Source organism: Medicago sativa, chromosome 1 (genome assembly GCF_051527215.1).
Source record: "Medicago sativa cultivar Bolivia chromosome 1, Bolivia_mono, whole genome shotgun sequence".
Lineage (NCBI taxonomy): Eukaryota > Viridiplantae > Streptophyta > Magnoliopsida > Fabales > Fabaceae > Medicago > Medicago sativa.
In genome coordinates this window covers 50,689,751-50,710,015 of record NC_140749.1, presented here as the reverse complement: position 1 = coordinate 50,710,015, position 20,265 = coordinate 50,689,751, and the positions used below count along the sequence as shown (strand labels likewise).

The 20,265-nt window shown below is 37.1% G+C and overlaps 1 protein-coding gene and 1 pseudogene across 1 annotated transcript; one reads left to right on the top strand and one right to left on the bottom strand.

Moving 5' to 3' along the window:
* The first annotated feature begins 13,855 nt into the window (after positions 1 to 13,855).
* On the top strand, positions 13,856 to 15,184 carry LOC146955146 (cell division cycle 20.1, cofactor of APC complex pseudogene; annotated as a pseudogene).
* Positions 15,185 to 16,256: 1,072 nt separating this feature from the next.
* LOC146955145 (ras-related protein RABA4d) lies at positions 16,257 to 19,706 on the bottom strand. Its single transcript, XM_085720296.1, has 2 exons — positions 19,122 to 19,706; positions 16,257 to 17,098 (listed from the first exon to the last, which is right to left on the bottom strand). The coding sequence occupies exons 1-2, from the start codon at positions 19,346 to 19,348 to the stop codon at positions 16,654 to 16,656; spliced, it is 672 nt and encodes a 223-aa protein (XP_085576422.1). The 5' UTR covers positions 19,349 to 19,706; the 3' UTR covers positions 16,257 to 16,653.
* Between the last annotated feature and the right edge of the window lie 559 nt (positions 19,707 to 20,265).

Genomic DNA, 20,265 nt, shown 5'->3' with positions numbered 1-20,265 from the left:
CGATTTGAAGGCCAAAAACATACTTATTTCCTCTTTTGGAGTGGATGAGTATCATTCGGTTTCTAATTGTAAAACCGCTAAGGCAATGTGGGACGCGTTGGAAACTCTTCATGAGAGAACTGACACGTCAAGCAATCAAAGATCAATATTCTCATTCAACAATATGAACTCTTTCACATGGAGGATGGTGAGTCCATCTCCTCCAAGCAAATGAGGTTCAAATTAGGAAAAGACATCTCAAACCAAGATTGTACTAACAAAGTGTGGAGATGGAAGTAGAACATGATGGAGAAAGATTATGATGGAAGTAAGTTTTGACGGACACGTCACATTGATGGATTTTGTCTTCTTATGAATAAACATCGCTTTCAAGTTCTGATCGTATTGTTTGTCTTCTTCTGAACAATGTAAATGGGTTAAAAAAAATGTAGTACATGTTTGTTGAGTGTAGAAACATAACATTATAAAGCGAACCTTGTCAAATGATTTGAGATCAAGATTTTGCTTGTAAAATTGGTGATTGGGGGTTTTTTTTGGGGTGATAAAGAGCAATATTTTTTTATTATGTTGGGCCTTAGAAAGAAGGCCACTCCTTTGTTTCGGCAGGAATATATATATATATATATATATATATATATATATATATATATATATATATAATTGACATCAAAAAGTTCATATTGACACAAGTAAATGATCAAATTACCCCCAGCGGTAGTTAACTGTCTCTGGCATATTCGGCAGCAGTTAAGTGACGCTGGCCCCAGAGGTAGTTAACTGCATCTGGCTTTGCTGCACTTAAGTGCAATTCCAGTTGTGAGTTTACGCGTTTCGGTCAAAAAATCAAAATAAATCGACACTTATTCAGAATTCTACGAAACTTTACAGACACCTCTATAAAAATACATATAGATGATGTGAAAAGTTTCGTATTATTTCAACTAAGTCTCGATTTATTTTAATTTTTCGACCGAACCATACAAAATCGCAATTTGTTTCCAAGTGCGAGTCCGAAAAAGTGTCCTAGAGGTTGACAACACGGATCCATTCCATTCAATCATATATTTGTAAAGTTTCGTAGAATTCTAAATAAGATTCGATTTATTTTGATTTTTAGATCGAAACGCGTAAAATTACAACTGGAACTGCACTTAAGTGCAACAAAGTCAGAGGAAGTTAACTATAACTGCCGTCGGGGGTAATTTGGTCATTTACTTTTGTGTCAATATGAACTTTTTAATGTGAGAAAAGCAATTTTCATATATATAAATACTCTTTCTGCGTACAAACTAAGAAAACCTCACGCTAAAAATTATCATATTCATCGATCGATTCTGAGCCTTGTTCTAAATTCTGAGAATTCTAATCTGAGACTGATTGACTGCAAATTTATTTATCTTCTTTTCTTTTCTTTCTGACAACACGGATCCATTCGATTCAATCATATATCGTTTTGTGTTTTTCTTTCATTATTATTTCCGTCGAATCCGTTTGTGGGTTACGATACGATACGATGAGTCACCACCTTCAACGACAACGATTCCTCCGCAGTGATTCTAATCCTTGTAAAAATCAAAGCCTGGATAGATTTATCCCAAATAGATCAGCCATTGATTTTGGTTACGCTCATTACATATGTTATTTTGGGATGAACTCTACCTCGAAGCCGCTAACATCCCAAATAGAATCTTGTCATTCCGCAACAAACCCTCCTCCTCCTCAAACCCTAACCCTAACCCTAATTCTCCTCGATCCAAACCTCCTGTTAAACCCTTTAAACGACCAAATATTCCTCAAGTGAGTTCTTTAATTTCATTTTATCTATTTATTTATTTATTTATTTATTTCACTTTTACGGGGATGTATTGGATTAGGATTTTATGGGATTTTAAAAGACTTTTTAATTATGAAAAAGTCTTGTGGTATTCAATCAAGACTTTTTGCAACTTAAAAAAAGTCTTGTGGTATTCAATCAAGACTCTTTGTCATTTTAAAAAAGTCTTGAGGTATTCAATCAAGACTTTTCATCACTTAAAAAAAGTCTCATGGTATTCATAATCATTCAAATTTCGAAGGATTTCGCTCACGCTCACTACATGAATGATTTTGCAGAATTGTGATAGGACTCTGATTATCCCTGGTATTTTGGACGATTTCTCCTTCAATTTATTAGATTGGGGTACAAGTAATCTCCTCGCTCTTGGACATGAACATGTTGTCTATCTTTACAATCCTTCAGCTCGTTCCCATTCACGACTCCTCACTGTGGACGAAGAGGATGGTCCTGTCACGAGCGTTAGCTGGGCCCCCGTGAAGGTGAGAAAAACACAAGAAGGGGGGTTGAATTGTGTTTTGAAAAATTCTTCGTTTCTCCTAAAAACTGAACACACTGATCAGAAGCTAAGTGAGACAGCTTCTGAAGTGATGATCAGAATCTAAATGCAGCGGAATAAAACAAAGAGAGAGAAGAAGAACGACACAAAGCAATTATACTGGTTCCTTCCACAATCCGGAAGTAGTCCAGTCCCCCTTGCACTTCCAAGGAGATTTCACTAAGAGTAATATCTGATTACAATTGCTCAAGCACACAAGCAAGAGACTTCCTTTGCTCAAGCACATAAGCTAGAGACTTCCTTTGCTCAAGAACACAATCAAGAGACTTCCTGCTCAAGCACAACTGCAAGAGACTTCCTAACTAAACAAAATTACACAGAAAATTGTTTAAGGTTGAACACTTGATATACAATCAGAGGTGCTCACAATATAAATCAGATACAGACTCAATGGACTTAAGAATTTCTAAGATATGACTTTGAGACACAGAAATTCTAAGTGAATGCAGAACAATTTCAGCAGACGTTTGGCACTTGTAAAAATGTTGTGAGTCTTTCGTTCAGCGTTCTTGCATTGCCAAAACTCTAAGTCTTCACTCCTTTATAAAGAGGTGTGAAAGAGACGTTGTGAAATTGCCAGCACACCAAAGAGTCGTTGTTGAAGCTTGATCTTTCACCAATGATATTTTTCCTGATTTGGTTGTTGTCCTATGAAGAACAAATTTGAAATCCATTCCTTATCGAAAGGAACATCTTTGCAGGCGAAGCCGTATTCTGAAGCTGTTTTCTTGTCTTGTAGCGTGGACACAAAACAGAGTAGTGGAGAAGGTGGTTGTACAGTTCGTACAATAGTACAATGTCAACGCTTTCGTCCAAATTGCAAGCACATGCCTTCAAACACCTTTGAAATGACCGTTGCAATGTTCCACTAATTTTCTGCTATGTTTTCGAGTCCAATAGACAGCTTTTGCAATGTAGATTCTTCAATCTTTGAATCTTCTGCAAATCCAGTTGATCTTCAGCTTCTGGTGAAATGACTTCTGATGAGGCAGCTTCTGATGATGCAGCTTCTGATGAAGCAGCTTCTGCAGCTTCTGATGGTGCAGCTTCTTCAGCTTCTGATGATGCAGCTTCTGATAATGTGGCTTCTGGACCTCTTGTCTTCAGGAGCACTATTCTTCAGGAGCACTATTTCTTCAGGAGCGCTTTTACTATCTTCAGGAGCAGCTTGACTTCAGGAACGCTTTCAACTTTCAGGAGCGTATTGCCTTCAGAATCGTCTAAGCTTCATTTTCTTTTGCTCTTTATTTGCTCATTCAGAACCAATTAATGATGTAACTTTTTAACTGTGGTCCTGTACACTTGAACAAATATTAGCTAGTCCAATTTACAATTTTTAATACCTTGTTATCATCAAAACTCTTTGAGGTTCATTGTTAAACACATTTTGTTCCAACAATCTCCCCCTTTTTGATGATGACAAACAATAGTATTTAAAATTGGTCAATTGTTGTTAATCTAATTAACGAGTTGAATTTGGGGTTTCTGAGGTTTGTAAGCTCAGAGTCTGAGGTTTGTAAGCTCTAACTCCCCCTGAGTCTGATAGTCTTTAAGGTGAGGTTTGTAAGCTCCTCCTATGTTCTATCCAGGTTAATTAAATTCATTTTTCGCACAATAATATCAGAGCTAAAAAAAATTGAAAGAATTGACTTATGGATAAGAAGAATGGTTCAATTAATTTTATTTGAAATTTGATACTTCACCCTTTTTGATACACCCTTTTAAAGGTAAAATAAAAAGATAGAAATTTTTTCAAAATTTTCAAATATTATTAATGGGGCTCAGAGCCTTTAAATACTATCACATATACTCCCCCTTTTGTCATTAGCAAAAAGACATAAACAAAAAGAAGAGATGAGAAAAACATAAGATAAAGGTTCAGACCATAATTCAAATCATTTTAAAGCATATTAACCATCTTCAAAGATTAAATAAACAAGCATAGCAAGCATTATTATCAAAGCAAATACTAACACACAAGGTATAAACAGTTAAAGATTTTAAGAAGCAAGAAGAATTCAGAAGCTTATAATATCAGAAGCGAAAAGAACTAAATCAGAAGCAGAGATGATCAAAGAATATTAAAAGCCTAAAGAGACAAAAAAAAAATAAGCTAGAAGTGTGCAACTATGGGTTTGGCTTATTTCTCTAAAATCTTCTTCAGAAGCTCTTGAACATCAGCAGACTCCTTGTCCATATCTTTTCTGTAGTTGTCTTCTCTGATCTTGGCTTCTTGCATATCAGCTTCCAATTTTGATATCTTCAGCTTCTGCTCTAGTAGCTCTGTTTCAAGCCTGTCATTTTCTTCTTTGAGCACCTTGTTCTCCTGAGCTAGAGCCAGGTTAGGTGCGTCAATCTTCTCCAGGATCTCAGAAGGAATAATCAGATGCAGCTCCTTAGGCATGAATTCATCAGGTTCTTTGCCTCTGATACTGGTGGATTCTTCACCCAAGTACCAAGAACTTCAACATCTCCAGTATTCTCTTCTATTCCATTCAACCAATCTTCCAGCTTCTGCTTGGCTTGCTCTTGAGCCTCAATGCAGGAATCATGCAAAGCTGAAATCAGGTTGACGACCCTTTCTTTTATCCTTCTCCATTGCTTCTGATAGCTAACTTGATGACCCAAGTCATTTCTTCCTGCTATCAGTCTGAGAACTTCAGAAGCAATATCTTCCCACACATCTTTTAGTACTTGAGAATCCAGGTAAATGGTGGGAGGTGAAGGTTGTTTAGAGGGTTTTGGAGGGGCTAAGTGTATAATGGGTAGGTTTGATGATGATGATTGGTCATTTGTAGTTAAGGATTGGCTAGTTGATGGTTGGTCAGGAGTGGGGTCAACTACCATATCAGAGGCATGATCATTTTGATCATCCTCAGAGTCTGTGTCCATATCACATACACCAGTATAATGGGTGATCTTGATAACTTGTACTGGTGAAGGAGTTATGGAAGCAGGGGTTGGCTCAGGAACAATGTGTTCAGGAGCAGCAGTTTCAGGTTCAGGTTCAGGAATGGGTTGAGTAACTGGTTGTTCAGGAACAATATGTTCAGGAACGGTCTTTTGAGGAGTGACTTATTCAGGAACAGATGGTTCAGGAATGGTTGGGGGTGATGAAGTTGTAGGGGGTGAAAAGGCTTTTTCTGGTGAAGGTTTTTGTTGTGGGGGGTCTTCTGAAACAACTTTATCAGAAGCAGCTGCTTCTGGGGTTGTTTCAGAGGCTTTCTCTGAGGTTGACTCAACATTTTTTGGTACAATCATGTTGAGGGGTTGAATGTTAAGAGGTTGAGGGTTAAGACGAAAGATATTATTAATGACTCTATCTCTCTGCACAGCCAATTCAGTCAACTTCTCATTGATTATATGACCAACTGGTTCATAAATGCTTGACTGAGACGGCTTTGTGTTGGTATTGGTTGATGTTGACTGGCGTTTTACTGGTTTTCGAAAAAGTTGAGCTATGGGTATATCATCATCAGAATCTGAAGATGATGATGAGGATTTTGAAGAAGGTGAAGAAGAGTCACTGGATATCTCATGTACTACTGGTTCTGAGTGTGTGAAGATATTACCTGTTGTAGAAGGTTCTGAACAATCAGCTGACTTCATTTGATCGTCTTCAGCAATGCCAGAAATTTTAAGAAGTTGTGATGCTTCTGTCATTACCCTCTCTTGAAGTTCAGAAGCGATCTCCATAGCTTTTCCAATAGCTTCTAACACATTAGTAGGAGCTTCACCCTTCTCAGACACATGAGGAAAGTCCTTGGTCCTCCTTACTGCTGGCTTCCTCTTCTTCTTTGGTACTACAGGTTGATTACCAGTAATGCCAACATCCATGATCAACCTAGAATCCATGTCTTCAATAGCTTCTTCAATTGATGGTACTGATGAACCACCAATCTTGAGCTTGTCAGCAGCAACTCTTGCCTTCTTAACAGTTTTTTCAACCTCCAGATAATCTTCTGCAATCATATTTCTTTTAGACCTTCTGCCTTTTGCTAGAGGCACTGCACCACCAAACATTTCTTCAGGTACTTCATCCAACCTGATGATCTTGTTGGTTGTCTCATAGTGATCCTTGATGTACCTCATCTGCACTTCAATAGGATCCCGTTTGCAAATGCGTGGAAAATCTCTCATAAGATCAGACAACACATGGGATTCACTTAAATCAGTTTGAAGTTGGGTGACTTTACTGATTAGCTTCATATTTAAGAGAGTATGAGCATTAATGAACTTTCCAGTCTTAGTGTCAAGTAGCTGATCTGTGTAACCTTGAGATCTACTGAGACTGTCCAAGACACCTCCTTGATAGAATATCTCCGATAAGAGTCTTCCATAAGGAACCCAGGGTTTATCCAGTAGCTGACTCTGTTTCAGACACTCTATGAGGTACTTGAACATATATTTGGGCACGTTCACTTTTTCCTTTTTGATGAAGTGCTGGAGAAGGACCTTCTGAGCTAAATTTGGTTTCACACTGTCACCACATGGAAACAGGTTCTCATTCTGAATCTTCAGAAGCATCTTAGTTTCCATGCTCAATTCAGCATATTTCTTCTCCTTCTCAGAATTGTATATTACCAAGTTAGCTTGCTTTTTCCAAATGCGTTTTTCAGCAGCATCTGAAAGATCAATTCCATAATAGTATCCAGACGCTTCAACCTTAAGAACAGCTTCTATCTGCCATTGAGTAATTCTTACTGGAATACCGCAGATACTTGATCTGATTTCATCTTCAACAAACGGCGCAAGACCCATTTCTTCTCTTGTCTTCCCTTCTAATTCAGGATACATTAACACCATCTGACTTTCCTCGGCAAGGGATGCCGCTCTGTTGTTAAATTTTGCTCTTACCCAGAAGTGTCTAACCAGAGCTTCATAAGTTGGTCCATTCAACATTTTGAAGTAATGCATGAGTCCTTGCGCTTCATAGTAGCTTCTGATCCAACACTTATGAAAAGCCAGAGAATCAAAATCCACTGGATTCTCTATCTGAACTTGTAAATCCCATTCTTCCAATTTCATGCTTCTTCCTCTGTAGTCATATTCAGGGACCATTCGTGAAGTAGATACTGAACCTTCTCGTTGCGAACTTGATGATGCCATTTGATGATGATTGAAGAAGATTTAGAGAATATAGGGTTCTAAGGTTTTTTCGCTTACTTCGCAAGAGGTTTGAGAGCAAAATGTGTGATTAGCTCTTGAATGCAAAATTGGATTTGATGATGCCATTTGATGGTGTTTGATTTCAATGTGCTTAGCTCTTGAATGCAAAATTGGATTTTTAGACAAACAAATAGCAGCAGTATTATCACAATAAATGGGAATACTGTTAGCAATTATCTGATAGTCTTCCAACTGATGTTTCATCCAAAGTAGTTGTGTACAACAACTTGCAGCCGAAATGTATTCTGCTTCTGTTGTAGACATAGCAATAGTTGTTTGTCTTTTGCTAGCCCAGGATATAAGATTATCACCCAGAAATTGACAATTGCCACTGGTTGACTTTCTTTCAATCCTATCACCAGCATAATCAGCATCACAGAATCCAATTAGCTTATAATCTAAGGATTTCCTATAAAGGAGTCCAAGATTAGTTGTTCCTTTCAAATACCTGAAGATTCTCTTGACAGCAGTCATATGAGATTCTCTAGGATCTGATTGGAATCTTGCACACAAGCATACACTGAATAAAATATCTGGCCTAGATGTAGTAAGGTATAACAAAGAACAAATCATACCTCTATACAGCTTCTGATCTACTTTAGCTCCTTCATCTTCTTTGCTTAAGGTGCACGTAGGGTGCATTGGAGTGTTCATCACTTTACAATCTTCAAGTTTGAACTTCTTCAGAAGCTCCTTTGTGTACTTTGATTGATGAACATAGACTCCATCTTTACATTGATTGATTTGAATGCCAAGGAAGAACTTCAGCTCTCCCATCATGCTCATTTCAAATTCATCCTGCATTAACTTAGAGAATTCCTTGCAAAGAGATGCATTAGTAGAACCAAATATTATATCATCAACATATATTTGCACAACAAGAATATCTTTCCCAAGGGTCCTTCTGAAAAGTGTTGTATCAACCTGTCCTCTTTTAAAATCATTCTTGATTAAGAAATTACTTAGTCTATCATACCAAGCTCTGGGAGCTTGTTTCAAGCCATATAGTGATTTCTTCAGTTTAAAAACATGGTCAGGATATTTGATATCCTCAAATCCAGGAGATTGCTTGACATACACTTCTTCTTCTATGACACCATTTAGAAATGCACTCTTGACATCCATCTGATATAATATTATGCCATGATTAACTGCATAGGAAAGAAGTAACCTGATTGCTTCCAATCTTGCAACTGGAGCAAATGTTTCAGTGTAATCAATGCCTTCTTGTTGACTATACCATTGTGCAACAAGCCTGGCTTTGTTTCTTGTTACTTCACCTTGCTCATTCAGCTTGTTTCTGAATACCCATTTTGTTCCAATAATGTTCTTGTGCTGAGGTTTGGGTACCAGATCCCACACATCATTTCTTTGAAATTGATTCAACTCTTCTTGCATAGCTAGGATCCATCCATCATCTGAGAGTGCTTCATCAACTGTTGTAGGTTCAATCATTGAGATTAGTCCAATCATTGACTCTACTTGTCTGAAATGTGATCTTGTTCTTCTTGGACTATCTTTGTTTCCAATGATTAGCTCCTCAGGATGTGAAAACTTGTGTTTGAATGTGTTTCTGGGAGGATCTGCTTGATGTGAGTTATCTTGTGCTTCATCAGAAGCAGCTTCATCTTGCGCTTCTGATGTAGGTTCAGCTTCTGGACTATCTTCAGATTCAGCTATCTGATCAGGTTCTGGAGTAACTTTAGGAACCTATATCTCTGCAAAACTTTCATCTTGCTTTGAAGTTTTATCTTCAAGCTCTTTGTCATCAAATCTAACGTGCATAGATTCTTCAACACAGAGTGTCTCTGAATTATACACTCTGTATGCCTTTGACCTTTCAGAGTAACCTAAAAAGATTCCTCTTTGGGCCTTGGCATCAAATTTCTTTAGGTAGAGCTTGTTGTTCAGAATGTAACATGTACATCCAAATTGATGAAAGTAGGAGATATTGGGTTTTCTTCCTTTAAAGAGTTCATATGCTGTTTTCTCCAAAATAGGTCTAATATAGATCCTGTTTTGAACATAACATGCTGTATTCACTGCTTCTGCCCAAAAATGTTTAGCCAAATTGTTTTCATGGATCATGGTTCTGGCCATTTCTTGTAACGTTCTATTCTTTCTCTCTACAACCCCATTTTGTTGTGGAGTTCTAGGAGAAGAGAATTCATGGATGATTCCATGTTTTTCACAAAAAACTTCAAATGGCTCATTTTCAAATTCTCCACCATGATCACTTCTGACTTTCAAAATCTTTGATTCTTTTTCAGATTGAATTTGAGTGCAGAAACTACTGAATACATCACAAGCAACATCTTTACTCTTTATGAATTTCACCCAAGTCCATCTGCTGTAATCATCAACAATGACTAATCCATATTTACTTCCATATAAGGATGCAGTACTAACTGGTCCAAATAAATCAATATGGAGTAGTTCTAAGGGTCTGGAGGTTGAAACAATGTCTTTGGTTTTAAACGATGATTTCACAATTTTCCCTCTCTGACATGCACCACAGAGTGCATCTGAATGATAGTCAATGTCTGGTAGCCCTTTGACAAGTTGTAACTTACTAAGCTTAGAAATTAATCTCCAGTTAGCATGTCCCAACCTTCTGTGCCACATCCACTTCTTATCATTCACTGATAGAAGGCAAATCACCTTCTGATCAGCCAGTTCAGAAAAATTGATTTTATAGACATTGTCAACTCTCTTTCCCTTGAACACAATGGATTTGTCTTCCTTGTTGATTACTGTACAGTTGGGTTTTTCAAAAATCACATCATAACCATTATCACAAAATTGACTAATGCTCAAAAGGTTATGTTCAAGACCATCTACCAACCATACATTATTAATTGAGGTAGAGGAATTACCAATAGTTCCTGTACCTATGATCTTGCCTATCTGGTTGCCTCCAAACTTCACATTTCCTCCCTCTTTCATTGTTAGGCTGAGGAACATGGACTTGTCTCCTGTCATGTGTCTTGAGCAACCGTTGTCTAGGTACCATGATCTTTGCTTTGGCACTGCTCTTAGACATACCTGCATCATTGACATTTTTAGATTTAGGTACCCATTGTCCTATGGGTCCTGGAAGGTTAGTACTTAAGGCTTTACTTTTCACTTCTTGTACCTTGTGCTGTGAGTTGGGTTGCTTCTGATTAACCATCACCTTAGGTTTTGGTACTTCAGAAGCAGTAACTGTCTTCTTCTGAAACTTAGATTTCAGAGCCTTAGATTTTGGTTTCACCAGACTCTGAGGAATAGGTTCTGATCTTTTCAGGATCCTAACCTTTGAAGTCTTGGAATCAGATTTGATCATAGCCTTTGACTTAGAGTTCTTTGGCTTTGAAGTAATCTTAGCCTTAGAACTAGAAGCTTCAGGTTCTGATTGAACAACAGTTTCCAACTTAGCCCCTTCTGGTACAAAGAAGGTTTTCAGACCTTCATTGATGCATTCACAACAAGATTTTAGGTTGGTTTTCTCAAGTTTCACTTCTGGAAAACTAATTCCTCTGCCATTGTTCTTGTAAATGCAATAAATCATAGAAGCTACTCTGCTTCTGTCAATGCCAGATATAATAAAATCTTCAAGTGCAATTTCATGGTTACTTAAAGGTTTTTTATTACACTTTTCTTGTAGCTTCTGACATAAGAACCTGAGCTGATCTTCATATGTTTTACACATGAAGTCAAAGCCCCTAAGTCCTTGTTCAGAAGCTTTCAGATCCAATAGAGTTGATTTTTGCTGTTGTACCAAATCAGCATATTTTTCTTTTAAATCCTTCAACTCATTGGTTCTTACTTCAAAATGTGTAAGAAGTTCTTTAAGTGACTCAACAAGTTCATCTCTGGGAATTTTGGAATATACCTCGTTTTCATCTTCTGAGTCTGAATCTGATCCAGCTTCTGAAGTTGCTGTTGCTACCAACCCAACAGCTACCTTTGCATCTTCATCAGCTTCCTCTTTATCAGATCCAGATTCACTACCCAAATCATCCCAGGTTGCCATTAAACTCTGCTTAATCTGCTTCTTGAATTTGCTTGGTTTGAATGTAGACCTCTTTGACTTGTCCTTTGACTTTTCTCTTTGAAGATCAGGGCATTCAGCAATGAAGTGTCCCGGCTTCTTATAGTTGAAGCATCCCTTCTGATCTTCTTTCCTTGAGCTTCTGGAGTTACCCCTTCTGGCGAGAAACTTTCTGTTCTTCTTGGCTAGATACTGAAGTCTGTTTGAGAGCATGGCCATTTCAGCAGCATCTGGTTCAGAATCTGAACTTGACTGTTCTTCCTCTTCAGATTCAACCACTTTGAGAGCTTTTGATGACTTGCCTTTGGATGGAAGAGCTATTGATTTACTCTTCTTAGTAGACTCATGTTCATTAAGACTTAACTTATGAACTTTGAGAGAACTAACAAGATCTTCGACACTTAAAGTGTTTAAATCTTTAGCTTCCTCAATGGCAGTCACCTTTGGTCTCCATCTGGCAGGTAAGCTTCTGAGTATCTTGCTTACATGATCAGAAGCAACATAGCTCTTCTTCAGAATCTGTAGCCCAGAGACTAAGGTTTGAAACCTTGAGTACATCTCCTCAATAGTTTCATCATCCTTCATCTTGAATAACTCATACTGATGTACAAGCAGGAGAGCCTTTGCTTCTTTGACCTTTTTGCTCCCTTCATAGTTTGAACAGAGAGAAGCAAACATAGCTTTGGCAGTGGACTTGTCACTCATCTTCATGTATTCTGCTTTTGGTATGGCAGTGACAAGAGCTCCTCTGATAATATGATGCTTCTTGTAGAGTTTCCACAGTTCTGGAGTATGTTTCTTTCTATCCACAGCAGCTCCTTCTTCATCAAGGACTAAATCACCAACACCATCTTCCAGAATATCCCATAATTCTTCATCTAGGCTCATAATGTAACTGTAAAAGTTGGTCTTCCACCAAGAAAATTCTTCAGCATCTCCATTGAATTTTGGAATCTTCCCAACACTGGATTTCTTACTATCACTATAATCATGTGAGACATTTTTATAGATAGTATCACCAGAACCAGTAGGAGGAGGAGTAGACATGTTTTTCTCAGATCTTTGACTGTTGCACGGTTAAGTGTTACACAACAGACCAAGGCTCTAGATACCAATTGAAGGTGAGAAAAACACAAGAAGGGGGGTTGAATTGTGTTTTGAAAAATTCTTCGTTTCTCCTAAAAACTGAACACACTGATCAGAAGCTAAGTGAGACAGCTTCTAAAGTGATGGTCAGAATCTAAATGCAGCGGAATAAAACAGAGAGAGAGAAGAAGAATGACACAAAGCAATTATACTGGTTCCTTCCACAATCCGGAAGTAGTCCAGTCCCCCTTGCACTTCCAAGGAGATTTCACTATGAGTAATATCTGATTACAATTGCTCAAGCACACAAGCAAGAGACTTCCTTTGCTCAAGCACACAAGCTAGAGACTTCCTTTGCTCAAGAACACAATCAAGAGACTTCCTGCTCAAGCACAACTGCAAGAGAAGCCGTATTCTGAAGCTGTTTTCTTGTCTTGTAGCGTGGACACAAAACAGAGTAGTGGAGAAGGTGGTTGTACAGTTCGTACAATAGTACAATGTCAACGCTTTCGTCCAAATTGCAAGCACATGCCTCCAAACACCTTTGAAATGACCGTTGCAATGTTCCACTAATTTTCTGCTATGTTTTCGAGTCCAATAGACAGCTTTTGCAATGTAGATTCTTCAATCTTTGAATCTTCTGCAAATCCAGTTGATCTTCAGCTTCTGGTGAAATGACTTCTGATGAGGCAGCTTCTGATGATGCAGCTTCTGATGAAGCAGCTTCTGCAGCTTCTGATGGTGCAGCTTCTTCAGCTTCTGATGATGCAGCTTCTGATGATGCAGCTTCTGATGGTGCAGCTTCTTCAGCTTCTGATGATGCAGCTTCTGATGATGCAGCTTCTGATAATGTGGCTTCTGGACCTCTTGTCTTCAGGAGCACTATTCTTCAGGAGCACTATTTCTTAAAGAGCGCTTTTACTATCTTCAGGAGCAGCTTGACTTCAGGAGCGCTTTCAACTTTCAGGAGCGTATTGCCTTCAGAATCGTCTAAGCTTCATTTTCTTTTGCTCTTTATTTGCTCATTCAGAACCAATTAATGATGTAACTTTTTAACTGTGGTCCTGTACACTTGAACAAATATTAGCTAGTCCAATTTACAATTTTTAATACCTTGTTATCATCAAAACTCTTTGAGGTTCATTGTTAAACACATTTTGTTCCAACACCCCGATGGAACCAGACTAGCCGTTGGTTTCAACAATTCCCTTGTCCACCTCTGGGATACATCTACTATGACACACCTTAAAACATTGAGGGCTGGACACCGAGCAGGAGTCGGTTCACTTGCTTGGAACAATGACATTATCCTCACAACAGGAGGAATGGATGGTAAAATAGTAAACAATGATGTTAGACTCCGATCTCATGTTGTTCATACTTACACCGGACACCAACAAGAGGTGTGTGGCCTCAAGTGGTCTCTCGATGGGCAACAATTAGCCAGTGGGGGAAATGATAATGTCGTTCACATATGGGATAATAGGTCTGTGCTTTCTTCTAATTCACCTACTACCCGTTGTTGGCTTCATAAGTTCCAAGAACACACTGCTCCTGTCAAGGCGCTGGCTTGGTGTCCTTTTCGGTCCAATTTACTAGCTTCCGGTGGAGGTCAAGGCGATCAATGTATTAAACTGTGGGACACCAGCACGGGTGCACGCTTGAAATCTGTTGACACAGGATCAGAGGTATGCGCTTTGCTTTGGAACAAATACGAGCGCGAGCTTCTTAGCTCACACGGTCTCACCCACAACCACTTCACCCTTTGGAAGTATCCTTCCATGGCGAATATGGCCGAGATTCACAAAGGTCACACCTCGAGAGTTCTGTACGTGACACCGAGTCCAGATGGGTGTACAGTGGCATCTGCATCTGCTGATTGGAGTCTGAGATTTTGGAATTTCTTTGGAACCTCAGCAGCACCAGCTCCACCACCAAAGAAAAATGATAAGCCCTTCACTAGTTTCAATCATATCCGCTGAAGATGAAGTCCTAAGTCGTGTGTGTAACTTGCGCAATCCCGATTTGCAATATTTTTATTGCTAGTTCTACCTTTTGTTATGTATTCAATTTCACGAACCTTGGTGCTGAAGTCGTTACCTCTTTGATCAGTAACACATCCCCTTCGTTCAAATTTATGTATTTTTCTTCAATATAGAGTTGTCTAATGTCTAGTTCTTTATACTGTTGTTGACTTTCTCTTGTCTAATGCTGAAATTGAATACTGATTTGACATTATTGTAGGTATTTTGTTACATTTTTTGTCATTATGAATCTTTGGTGTTCTATGCAAGCCACACGATTGATTGTTGCTTTTATCTTCGTATTGTTTTAGATAGTAATTTTTGGTATCTTGAAACATTTGAATGTACAATGACACATCCCTTATTTGTTGGGACAATTACTTGTTATCGGGTTCAGCGGACAGCACTATTAATCTCCAGCCGATACAATTCAGTTTGTCTCTATGAATTACCTTTTTAGTAAACTTGCAACCATCTCGTTGTTTGTGACTTCTGGGTAAACTTAATTTTGCAATCATCTTGTTATCTGTGACATTTTCTGCTTTTACAATTTAAAGTTTTTCAGCTACACGGGAAGTCGGATCGATTAAGATAGGTCCTGGTGGACACTTCTTCACCGGAGATGGAACTGGTTTGATCGCTGTCTGAAAATGGTTGGAATAACCCGAAGTGGCAGTGTCCTTTGAGTCATATTCCCATTTCACTCTCTCAGATAAATATTTCTCTCTTTGATCAAGAAGTGGTATTCATCATGTCTGCTTTCAGCTAAAGAAAAGGAACCTTAATCTTATTAAGTTCAAAAGCCATAGCTGATGCAGCTTCATTGTATTATGCTATTCTTGTAGCCTTGATACTTGTAAGCATATTTAGAGATAGCTCGCTCTATAATTCCAAATAATTATGATCACAACATCAGAGATATCTCCTCAATACTTGTAAGTAGCTTTTGTTTGAAGGGCATTGAGTAGATGCTGGTGACTAGGGTTCATCACTTGTGGATCTTAATTATAATGTACATTCTAAATGAATATTTTAAGTTATTGAATGTATTACAAAATTCTTAATCAATTTATGTAAAACTTAAGATAAATGGTATTTGGGATCAAATTTTTTGATGTGATACAATAAACATCCTTTGATTTTCATGCGCACTCTTGAAATATATGCAAATTTTATGCAAATTTTAAAACAACAAAATATCATAGTTTTGGTTAATACAAATCTGAAGGTTGCACTTTCAGTCCTCAAGACTATCCCTCAGAAAAAAAATCCTCAATACTAATTGAGAATAAAGATTAAAAAAAAACTTTTTATAATCCCAAAAATTAATTCTACACAGCTTTTTTGCTGTGAATATGTACATAGGGACAAAACCACAATTTTTGTTCCGTTCTAAAGTACACTTGAGAATCATGTTAGTGCATCTTTGGTTTGATGGTAAGCTTGATAGAATCACGATGCTACCGTCATTTTGCCAAACTCACTACACATTCAAACATACACTTAATCACAATAAAAGATCTCGGGATCTTTCGGCTGATTCAACATATATTTTGGAAACTTCAATTTTAATTGAAATGAAATGTAATGCAACCTTACTCATGCACTTTAAAGACCTGCACTTTAGATTCTTTCTCACACATAACATTAGTTTTTTTCCTAAACTAGTTGCTACAAATTAAATACATCCAGTAAGTTACACTGTTTCCATTCCTCTATCTGAACTGAACCAGAATTTGTATAAACAAGTTTAAATCCTATAACCAGAAAGTGCCAGAAAATAAGGAAATGGTATGTTTTGCAACAAACAAGCAGTTTTAAATAAAAATAAAGCCTACATTTTGCTGATGAGATTGAACTACCCTCTCCAAAAACCCCAACCCACATGTAGGCAGAGCCAGAGTGAGCAATAAGCTTCTCAAGAAGATCACAACAAGCAAGAGTAGGATTATCCACAGCAACCATCCTTCTTTTCAAAAGCACTCACATCTTGGTTAGGAACAATGATCCTGGTTCCCTTCAGAAGCCCTGAACCACCACCAGGATCTGCCTCATCATTGGCAGTAAGTGTTTTTTTGCTGATAAGTCGGTAAATTTCTGTTAGAATAGTCAGAAAGGCGGTTTCGACATTAGTGGACTCTAGTGCTGATGTCTCCATAAAGAATAGGTTCTCTCTTTGTGCAAACTCCTGAGCATCTTCAGTAGGTACTGCCTTTAGAGTTCCCAAATCACACTTGTTGCCAATTAGCATTATGACAATATTTGTGTCTGCATGACCCCTCAGTTCCTCTAACCACCTTGCCATGTGATCAAATGATTGACGCTTAGTCATGTCGTAAACTAACATCGCTCCAACAGCTCCACGGTAATACGCACTAGTTACTGCTCTGTACCTGAGAGAATGAGAGAAGAGATAGCATTCAGATCCAGAGTACCAAATAAAAGTCTCAAACATTCAATAAAAATTTGAAAAGAAACAACAATTTAAGCTGTAATCAGTCAATCTGAAACCTAAGCTAATGCAGAAGAAGGCAAGCCAAAGATAAATGAAAAGAAGGCAACATACGATGTAGGTTACTTTTTTATTTTTGACCGAACGATGTAGGTTACTTAGATGAACTTAAATGCAGAAACAACTATGACTGTGTTAAAACCAATTGCACCACTAGAAATTGTTTAGAACATGCAAACCAATATGTATGGCGAAAATGTGAAGAATTGATTTGGCATTTGTTGCTTTTGTAGTTGAGAAAAATCCAGTTGCATATTTATTAACAAAAATATTATCATAATTTAGTATTGTAATATTTCCTTCTAAAAGTATTTCCATATCTAAAAATGATTTGTTCACCATATCGGAATCCAAACAATATTTCTTTCATTTAAATCAATTCAAAGTTCAAATTCAGTTTTGATAGAAACTATCTTTACAAATTAAAATCATCCTAAATATCATTCCTCCAAATAAAACCTCAAGAACCCGCTAAGATGATGATAGACCTCTTATTAGAAAACAATATAAGCGGCAATGGACGAAATTAATTATAAAAGTTATGCGCAGTTATGTTTTTATTATGTCAGTAATGCTTAATTTTAGGAATAAACAGAGAAAGGAAAGGGAAAGTGATAATGGGATAGTTATTGAATGATTATGGGATGAAGAGACCAAACCAACTAATTCTTAGAAGGGAGAGACTATGACTCTTGAATTTCTTGAAAAACTGTCTATAAAGTTCAAACAAGTAGACTATCTCTTTCCTTAGTTAGTTTTATTTCCTAATATGTTGTATTCTAAATACTGTAAAAATCAGCCGTAGATTCTATTCCCAATTTCACTTCTTTCCTAAAAAGAGGACACTCTGTTTTATATTTACTGCTAGTGTTCGTTCCTTGTAACTCATTGATAGAAGAATCATTTTTCAATGATATTATTAATTATGTTATACCAAATACCAATCCTAACAGATGAGTCTTGGCTCAATGATAAGATTGCTTCCTTGTGAGATTTAGGACATGCATGACACAGTCTCGGCTTGTGCAGGTATAGATTCATACATCTACCCTCCCCAAAACCCACAAGGTGAAACCATTGAACATTCACCCACCCACCCTTTACCCAAAGCACCCACAACTATATCAACAACATGCAACAATTAATAAAGGAAATAAAACCACAAATTGTATTAAAATTTGACCCTCAAACATATGATACATTACTCAATCCCAAATTGTAAATTACTTTTCAGCACAACTTTTCTTCCACCACCTCATTGAATTACTATCTATGGAGCCGACACCGACACGGGCATCAAACATAATACATTACATAGACACGGTCATCAAACACAACCCTTACGCATAGACACCAGTACTACATTTTTTATTACCATATTATAAGTTATAAGTATGAAGTTTCCACCAATGTTTAGTGGTGACTAATCTCCATCGAAAAACCTCTTTGGTCCACAAGTTTGATTTTATAGATACGAAGTTTCTACTGTTTTTTAGCGGTGACTAATCTCCAACGAGAAATCCATTGGACACACAAGATGGGTCCTCCCTTTACCCTCGGTACCCCATACCACTTGCTTAAACACCCAAATCCCTTGCCATTTGACACAAGTAATACTTCAACAAGTAATTGAATATAACCACATAAACCATCGGACACGCCTTCAATTCAAAGTATCGATGCTATGTAGATTACTATGATATCTATATTCCAACACTAATTCTAAAAATAAAATAAAAAACAATATACTTGAATAATTTATGATGTGTTTATGATGTGTTTGGAGGGTCCCACCATAATCATCATTATCATTGAACACAAAAAACATAACAAAACCAAAACGACATGAAATTAAATACAAAACACAAATTAAAACAAAATAAAAAACAAAAAAGAAATTGCACCTTTCTTGACCAGCAGTGTCCCATATTTGAGCCTTAACAGTTTTATTATCAATAACAAGAGTTTTGGTTTGAAACTCAACACCAATTGTAGCTTTAGAATCGACGTTAAATTGATTCCTCGAAAAACGAGCAAGAAGTTGTGTTTTTCCAACGGCAGAATCACCAATCAACACCACTTTGAAAACGTAATCGATCTTCTGATTATAATCACCGTATAAATTCGACATCCTATGATTAAAAATTGAACAAATTCAACGTTACGATTTAGAATAATTGCTATGTTAATGATAAGGTCATCATTTTAATCATGAAGAGAATGAAAAGGTTTGTGTTTGGTGTTGAGGTTGAGGTTTGGGTTTTGGTTTGGGATGAAAACGACGACGTTTCTTTCTGTATGGGTCAAAGGTGCAGTTTCGTTGTTGGGGATGGTGAAAAACTCGATCGGTTTTTTTTCTTTTTGTATTTTTTTTTGGTTGCAGAAAATATGATAATTTCGATTTTCGATATAACCTATGGTAAATTTGCTTCTCTTATGTTATGTTATGATGATGACGGTTTTTTTTTAGGGTCTGTTTGGATGATCAAAGAAAGTGAAAGGAAAGAAAGAATAAGGAAAGATTATATGAGGAAAGAAAAAGAATAGAAAGTGAGAGGATTGTTTTGGTTGTTTGGTATAAAAGAAAGTGGAATAGAAAGTTGAAGGAAAGAAAGATATATATTTATTAATTGACATAAATACCCTCATATATACACCCCTTTAATATATATATATATAAAATTACATATATATATATATATATAAAATTACATGCTTCGTGAAAAAAGAAAATGTGGCTAAGTTGAATTGTACAAATTAGGATAGGAAGAAAAAAATTGAAACAGCAAAGTGCAAAAATAAAAAGAGAGAAACAACAAATGAATAGTAACATAAATTAATGTAATAAAAGCAGGGGTGCTTTGGACTTTTCATACAAAATGTGATTGTTCCTCACCCTTTCTGCCCATACTGGCGTGGAAAGATTTCCATGGTGGGTCCCATAAGATTCTTTCTTTCCTTAGCCATTTTATTGAGTTCCAAACTGCAGAAAATGTTTCTTTCCCTCAACTTTCTGTCCTCCCCACAATCTTTCCTTGGAAACAAACA